General features: G+C 32.3%; 1 protein-coding gene across 2 annotated transcripts; it reads left to right on the plus strand.

Moving 5' to 3' along the window:
* The first annotated feature begins 76 nt into the window (after positions 1-76).
* On the plus strand, positions 77-9117 carry LOC128167529 (vesicle-associated membrane protein 8-like). 2 transcript variants are annotated; one of them, XM_052833323.1, is made up of 4 exons: positions 77-180; positions 5521-5657; positions 6069-6212; positions 6625-9117. In XM_052833323.1, coding segments are annotated over exons 1-4 (357 nt in total). In that variant the 5' UTR covers positions 77-178; the 3' UTR covers positions 6699-9117. The 2 variants fall into 2 exon arrangements, with proteins under 2 accessions (XP_052689283.1, XP_052689279.1); XM_052833319.1 differs by lacking the exon at positions 77-180 and adding an exon at positions 4944-4970 and having other exon boundaries at positions 5468-5657.
* Positions 9118-9361: the final 244 nt, after the last annotated feature.

Genomic DNA, 9361 nt, shown 5'->3' on the forward strand with positions numbered 1-9361 from the left:
TTTGATATTATGTCGATTAAAATGTAAAAACTGATAATCAAAATAAATGAACAAAGAAATAAATTCGGATTACGACAATTGAACTTTAACCTTAAACTTTTACTTTCACTTTAATCTGTCACCCGATCCTTGCTCATCTCTGTAGTACGGTTCACCGATATTCTCTCAGTTTTTAACGATGTAAGTTGGTCTGTTTTGTCGTAAAGTGTAATTTTATTTGAATGTGCCTTTTGTTTGTATATTAGAATGTTTACTTCCCCCTAAATATTTTTGGAATTCTTAGACACAATGATATGTGGTGACCTGACATAGTGCTTGTATCATAATGACTAGACCTTAGATTATGTATGTAAACGTGCACCATGCACAAATTACATAGGTAAGAAATGAGTAGTTTGGAAAGTATTCTCTATAGAGAAGGCATCAGTGCCTATCCTCTTAAGAGAGTAGTTGCAAAATACATGTAGACAAAATTTACCTCTGAATGGATTATGAGTTGTTGGTGGACTGCGCAATGCTTTTAAAATACTCATATCATAAATAAATTAATCATACTTTAACTAGATAACTTGTTATTGAAACGTGCATAACGATAAAATTGTAATTGATAAGTTCTACACTTATAAGGAAATCTTTATTCACTTATTCAAACAATTCAATTTTAAAGTAGGCTAAAGGTAAATAAATGATGAACAATGTGTTCATGTATCCTATCTTATCTGGCTGGAAAAAATAGAATGTCGATTGAAAGGAACGTTACTTTTATATATCCTCTAAATTTGTACAATACATGTACCTGTATACATGGTATCAGACAATATTCTTATCTGATACATGTATTCATGAATATCTGTATTCTACTGATATTTCTTTCATTTTCATTCTCAAGCCTCATCACCCCATATATACTGTAAACGTACTACATTTGGCTGTGTATTCTATTTAGCACTTTTGGCGGAATGCGGCTTCCGCTAAATCAAGTACGTCGCTAAATGCCATGCATATATGTATAAAAATAGTCTTATTCAGGAATACGCTAATTCAAATCTACGCCAACTTGTTCAAAGACCAATTTCCGCCAAATATCGTATGCGCCAAATATAGTACGTTTACAGTAATTACCAACATTTTAACTGAAGTGACTTTACAAGAACTCATAGATTTAATATCTAGTAAAATTAAGATTCTGAAAATTATTAATGTCAGAATCAAAGTTTTTTAATCTTGGCAATATTATAATGTCAATATTGGCCAAATAGAGAAAATATATTTTCTATGCTTGTTGGATATCCAGCAACCGAACAATCACCCACTCTTTCAATTTTTAGCTAACCGAGACGAAGTCATGGGGAGCTTATGCTATACCCTCGGCGTCGGCGTCGGCGTCCGGACCTGGTTAACGTTTTTGTTGCAGGTCCTGTATCTAAGCTATTACTTGTCCTATCTTCACCAAACTTGCATGGATGATGCATCTGGACCTACTTATGGACTTGAAAGACTTGGATGCTGAATCTGGGTCCTAAATTTCAGATGCTGGAGGAGGTTAAGGTTGTTGGACCAGGTTAAAGTTTTTGTTGCAGGTGCCCTTTGATAGCAATATCTAAGTTACTGCAGGTCCATACTTCACCAAACTTGCATGGATGGTGTGTCTTATGATACTGATGCACCAGACAGGCTTGAGTGCTGAATCTGAGCTATAGGTTTCGGATGCTGGTGGAGGTTAAGGTTTTTGGAGCAGGTTAAAGTTTTTGTTGCAGGTGCCCTTTGATAGCAATATCTAAGTTAATGCTGGTCCGTACTTCACCAAACTTGCATTGATGGTGTGTCTTATGATACTGATGCACCAGGCAGGCTTGGGTGCTGAATCTGAGCGATAGGTTACAGATGCTGAAGGAGGTTAAGGTTTTAAGAGCTGGTTAAAGTTTTTGTTGCAGGTGCCCTCTTATGATTATATCTTAGTTACTACTTGCCCTAACTTCACCAGACTTCCATGGATGGTGCGTCTTATGATACTGATGCACCAGACAGGCTTGAATGCTGAATCTGAGCCATAGGTTTCGGATGCTGGAGGAGGTTAAGGTTTTCAGAGCTGGTTAAAGTTTTTGAAACAGGTGCCCTCTGATGATTATATCTTATTACTTGTCCTAACTTCACCGGACTTCTATGGATGGTGCGTCTTATGATACTGATGCATCTGACAGGCTTGAATGCTGAGTCTGAGCCATAGGTTTCAGATGCTGGATATGGTTAAGTTTTTTGGAACAGGTCACATGTTTAATAGATAATAGTACTATTTCAAACTTGCATAGTTGATTAAACTGTAATATGAATGAATCACAGAGGAAGCTTCAGATGCAGAGCTTGATCTCCATTATCAAGGATGCTAAAAAATATATTTTAGTTATTACAGGTCCTTACTTCACCAAACTTGAATGGATAGTGTGTCTTATGATACAGATGCACCTGACAGGCATGGATGTTGAATCTGAGCCATAGGTTGCGGATGCTGGAGCAGGTTAAGGTTTTAATTGCTAGTGCCCTCTGATGATGATATCCTAGTTATTACTGGTCTGAACTTCACCACACTGGCATGGAGATGTGTCTTATGTATACTGATGCACCTGACAGGCTTGAATGCTGAATCTGAGCCATGGGTTTCGGATGCTGGATGAGGTTTATTTTTTTTGGAACAGGTCACATGTTTTAGAGATGATTGCTTGCATAGTTGATTTAACTATATTATAAATGAAAGGCAGAGGTTGCTTCAGATGCAGAGCCTGATCTCCATTATCAAGGATGCTAAAGAAATATCCTAACTAACTCAAACCTGCTCGATAGATAGATGTGTTTGTTGATATGATATAACATGATTCCTATGATATAGTATTGTATGGTATGAAACAATAATGTTAAACATGATACAATATAATATCATATGTAATATAATAAAAAGTTATATGATATGATATTGTATCAATTTTTTTGATATTTTATGTTATGATATTGTATCATGATATCGTTATGTATAGTATTGTATATTATGATACAATATTGTATGATATTATATTGTATAATTAATTTATTATTTTATCACATGATACTATGACATAAGATATTGCAAAATATAATATTGTATCCTATGATACAATATTGTATATTCTATAATATTGTATCATACGATATTGTATAATATGATATTAGTTTCTGTAATATAGAATTATATCACATGAAATTGTATAATATGATACTGTAATATTATATAATATCATATCATACATTATTGTATAATATGATATTGGTTTATAATATGATATATTATCACATCACATGAAATTGTATTGTATGATACTGTAAAATATATTATTGTATCATATGATACCATATGTATAATACAATATTGTATAATAATATTTTACTTTATCACATAATATTGTATCATTTGATATGATACAATGTTGTATCAAATTATATTGTATCATATGATACAATATCATATTATGTATCAAAAATGATACAGAATCATACAATATCATTCTATATTATACAATATAATATCATATGTTTCAATGTTATGATGTATTATGTAATATGATGTTGTAATATAATATTATATTGTTTTATATAAATAGAGGATATCTATATTGTGTGATTTTATATTTGCTTTATCCAACGAGTTGAAATGGTGTATATATTCGCTAGGCTTGCCGAGCGAATATAACCATTTCAACGAGTTGGATAAACCAAATATAAAATCACACAATTATAGATGTTCTATATCTCATACAATTTGATTTATATTATGAAGCTTTTGAGACAGTCCCTTGTGTGACCCAAATTGTTTTTTTTTCAAAGATTAAAAACGATGATGCAACGTTGTGTTATGCGGCTATTGTGACCTTGCGCAATACAATTTAGTACGTCATTCCTGAGATAAACTTAACTGTTTTAATGTAAAGTTTCACTGAAATAAACCTTAAAATAATTTTTTAGCTCTAGATAATTTTTCTTAGAGCTTATTCACTTGATTAAATGGAAATTCCGATTAAAAGACTTGAATAATCAAGTTTGTTGACATACACAAAGTTGCGAATGCTCGTTAGTTTGAATTGACTCGAACAAGGAACAGTTGTTGATGCATGGTGTTTAATAAAACAAACACTAGGCTAGCCTTATGATTCAAAATTGAAAATAGTGAATAAGGATGCTTACTGGTGGTGGAATAAAAGTCTCATGAAACATTATTTCGGTAAGTTCTTGTATATAAACACAACCAGAGCGCTCTGTTTTCATCGCGTCGTCAGGATGAACTCCTTGATAGTTAACGTAATTTGTAGTTTTATAAACTTCACAAGGCAAATTGAAAGTTGGAAGTGGGCTAACTTTATCAAAAATCTTGACAAACAAGAAAAAAGGATCTTGTGGTTACGGTTATGAATAACTTTGCAAAAAAAGGTGGGGGGGGGGGCTAACCCTCCCCCCTCAAAATAGCCCCCGGTTCCGACGCCTGTGCTACGCAGTTGTGTGTTTTCCTTCATATTTGTAATTTAAATCTTTGACAAAATCAATTTTATATCAATTTTTGTAGTAGATATAGTTATGGTGAAAGTACTAGCAAATCTTCAAAAATAGGTCACTGAAGCGTTGAAGCGAGGGGCTGTGTCAAAAGTAGCTCCGACCGGAAGTATTTGATATAGCATCACCCGTGTGATATAGCAAAGGTTTATCACACGGGTAATATACACCACACGTATGAGATATTATGATATTGTATTAAATTATGATAAAGGTGGTCTCATAAAGGTGAAGTCTCATAAGGGTGATGTCTCCTCTCGGTGAGCTTTGTAATCTGTGATTACCTATGTTTTGAAATGAAATGCAGGTGTTGATTTTCTATTGCATGTTTTTGTAGCTGAAGCTCTGTAACTCCTGGTATAAAAAATTCGGATGGACGACCTGGGATGTGCAGTTCTGTATGTGTTAAAAAGATGTAATTTACGACGCACACAAAGGTGTGCTAGTTTTGGACTGCTTAACCTTATTTCCCCACAAATTCTGTACAAATGTTTGACTCCAAAAAAATCCTCGGACATTTTACTACAGATATCATCACTTTACATGCCTCTGATACTCTTTAACACACAAACACTAGTCCTGTGAAAGGAATTGGTGCAGTTTGTTTACATGTAAAAATGGCCACTCTCAATCTCCATTTTAATTTAGTACCATTCTTCCTTTTCCAAGGTCAGTTAACGTTTTTTATTTTATTAATAAGAGAAAGTCTGGGATATATTAAGTAACAGTATCACTAGAAATTTAGAATTTAATGTTACTAATTTTTGTCACAGAATATGTGTAAATAAGATTAATCAGTCCAAAACTTAAGGCAATTTTTTGTGCGCTGTAAATTTTAATCTCTTTAACATGTACAGAACTGTAGCTCCCAGGACGTCCATCCAATGTTATTTAGACTGGAAGCTCTGCAGCTTTATTAATTGTGGATAATTTCCTTGTAATGAACAGGAGTAGGGGAGCGAGCAGTCGAGATAGATTGGATGACCTTGACGGTGAGGTTAGTGAGGTCACTTCCCTCCTCAAGGACAATGTGGACAAGGTGTTACGGCGAGGCGATAAACTTGACGACATTCAGCAGAAAGCAGGTACTTTGTTACTCATGATATCAAAACTGTTTGAAATTTTCACTTACAAAAGGTCAAAGTGAGGGTGGGTTTTTTTTTCAGAATTAGCCTGGCATAGATCTTCTATTGCAATAGAAGTGTGAAAATGATGAATTTGTTTTAAATGTAAGCTACTTGGGTAACAGTTGTGCTGTACCCAGTGGGCCTCTGTTGATTTGAAAGCACAGTAATCTAAGAACCTCAGATAATCTTTTTTTAGAAAGCTCTTTTAAAAATATTTCAAAGGAGTCCCCCAATTGGCCATAGACCGCTGTAGAATACAAATTGTATTCATCTTACCTTTGCCAAGATTCGATGCATATTTGTGAGTGATTCATGGTTAGTTATACCTATAATTAGTTAGTTATTTATATAATAACACTGTATTTTTAGATGACCTTGAGTCCAGTTCCATTCAGTTCAAAAAGCGTTCCACGGACCTTCGACGTAAGATGTGCTGTTCCAACATTCGAATGACACTAATCCTTATACTGGTTGTGGTTGTTATCATTGCAGTTATTGTGGTTATCGTTTTAAGTAAGTCAAATTATTAAATCATTTTTAGTCATTTTATATATAAATATATATAGTAACAAAACAGCTATATCTTTTAACCTTGTGTTTTTAAAGACATAATTTTAAAGAAATAACATCTGAAATCAACCTCCTGTGGAATCATTAGAATTTGTGGAGGTTCAGTGTTTGTGGATTGTGTTCGCTCCCCTTAATCACAAATTAAGTCTCCACAAACCATCAAAAGATTAACAATCCATACAAATATGATTATGTCCTGATGAATAGTATAAATTATTTCACACTACAGCAAAGCAAATGAAATTAATATTTGTACATGTAACTAATTTTATTATGAAAGAAAACCTTATGTATATAACACTGCATAATAAAATTATATACCCGGTATTAAATGAACAGTAACTTGTCTTTTTAGTGACAGTTAAACCATGGGAACATTCAGACAGTGGGGGTGGTAACCATGGAAACAAAACCATCACCTATGGGTAAAGGTGGATAATTGGAGTATCAAATTCTTATTCCCTGTGATTTTTTTTATTTCCTAAGGATGGGACCAGCAATAGATATTTGTGTAATACATGTCGTTTAAGATTTTGTTCTTTGTTTGTTTTTGTTTTGGTTTTTTTTTTTTTGGGGGGGGGGGGGGTATCATTAATGTTGTTTTATTAAAACATTGATGATATATAAAAACTAGCTGACAAAAATTCTCACTTCATAATGTGACACAAAAGTTATTGAAATACAAATGCTGACATTAGGCATGCCAATTTTCTACTGAAAAGGTTAATAAAACATGCATGAAAATATTATGAATTTTGAAAACATTTTGAATATGTCATATTACAGTGTTAATGATCATCTTTGACTGATTGAATTGTACAGTCACTTTAATACAAACTGAAAAAAATAAGTTACTTGATAATACATTTTACTTCCAAAATTTTGTGTTAGTACAATGTGTAGTGTACATTTGTTAATGTACTTGTAATACTGTAAACCAATTTTTATTCACAGCGACTTTATTTCGCAATTAACTGCCAATAAACTGGTTCGCGACACTAATGTTCACAACCAAGCTTTATCCAGACCTGCATTGTTATAAAAACTATAGACAAAGGATTGGTTCGCAGCGAGAAATATTCGCGACGACAAGCCTCTCGCTATTAAACCTTGCGAAAATTTCTCCCACGCGAATAAAACTTGGTTTACAGTAATCATTAGTTTTAACACAGTAACTCATTTACATCAAGATGATTTAAACAGGGATTAATTGCATTTCATCTGATGAAATAACATTGGACTATGTAGGAAACTGTGATGGTGTCCACTTCTCTAAATGTGATGTTTTTTGCATTTTGATTACCTGTATGTTAAACACCTAACCGTCGTTGTCTTTTGCTCAGGAATTAAAATACTCCATTACATTGTACATTAAAAAATGCCAACAATTACTGACAATTGTTAAGACTATGTACCAAATGTATACTCAAATATTACAATAATTAAGCCTTTTCTCAAGCCATATTTTAATAATAAAATATACATGTAAATCATTAAATATCACAGAAAGATATTGATTTGAAAACTAATTTTTGAGTGATTATCTGGTGATTGATAAGAAATGGGAAAAACTGTTTTTCAGTGGTGTTGGCCAGTAATAATGCAATGCACTTTGTGAACCACATTATTTGAAATGTCTTTTATGTCTTGAACATAGGTACCGTGGGATTCGCTTAAAAAGATAGTCAATTTGACAGAGAAAAGTTAACAGATTAACTGATTCTAATATTAGATTAATCGTTTTAGCAATTATGTTGTCTTTGATTTTCAATTGTTATATAATAGAATATTAGATTAAAAGTGAAATCCTCTGTATCTTGAATATCATGGATATGTTTCAGCTCCAACCACTGTATCTCTGTGTATTTTAACCTTTACATCTTGTTAAATCCTTGGGTTTATTGAAGTGTTTATTTGGTCCCATCGAGTTCGAGATAACAAGGTTTGATTGTAATTGTAACTAGTAATCTGTGTATTTTAGGTACTCCATCTTAAAAACTTGTTTTATATCTCTTGTGTATAAAGCTGAGGTCAGAGTCTTATTATCAATAACCCAGTATTCATGATGTGATGATATGAAATAGGACAATGACTTTATTATAAAGACATAATATTGACGTGATAATTCATCATTTATTGACCTGGAAAACTGTATTACCAGTAGTATAATTATGATTGTACTTGTGTATGTTTGTGATTTAACAATTGCACTTATGATGTTAATTATTTAATACATTGAAGTATTTAACTGAGGTTTTTTTCTATGTACTAAAATATGAATGATTTTATGAAGACATTTTAATCAGTAAAAAGTGTTATAATATTGAGGAATAAACACAGTCAGTAAGAATGCCAGTATATATTGATTCGATATACCTCAAACTGAAGAAGGTTGAAAATGCATGAACTAGATCTACATTTGATAGGTTTTGTGAAAAAAATCTATACAGTTTTTGAAGCATATAATTGCTGATTTATCATCATATCATTATACAGTTTGTCTATTTTCTCCTATTATTCAAGCCACAGCATTAAAAAAATTTAGCAACATTTTAACTACACACATATTTCCTCCATAATGACCATTTATGTCAGCAAAAGAAATAATTAAATATTAACGTATGATACTTTCTCTTCAAAATTGTATCATGTACATGTACTTCCTAAAGACAGTAAGTTAAACAAAAACTCTACATATACAACATTTTTTGCAATAATCTTTCTTGTTGAAAGAAATTAATGAAATTGTTTATGACCAAACTGATGTTTGAAATTAATGTCAATTATTTTGTAAATGTGCTTTTATGCAAGTCATATATTGTAACATAAAATAAATGTAAAAATCAATTGCGAGTAGATGTTTTATTAATTTTATTGTCAATTGCCCTCACAGGAACTGTGATATAGACTATAGCCATTAAGCAATTATCTCACCTGGTCAAATTCCCGTTTCGCACACATTTTTACGATACCTAATTTTCTAATGTGTGCAAAACGGGAACAAACCGTTTATTTCTCGTGGCTGGAAGAATTTTAAATTACTAGTATTTGGAGGACAAGAAAAATTAATACAAATTTAAAAACTGAGAAAA

Source organism: Crassostrea angulata, chromosome 1 (genome assembly GCF_025612915.1).
Source record: "Crassostrea angulata isolate pt1a10 chromosome 1, ASM2561291v2, whole genome shotgun sequence".
Taxonomy (NCBI): domain Eukaryota; kingdom Metazoa; phylum Mollusca; class Bivalvia; order Ostreida; family Ostreidae; genus Magallana; species Magallana angulata.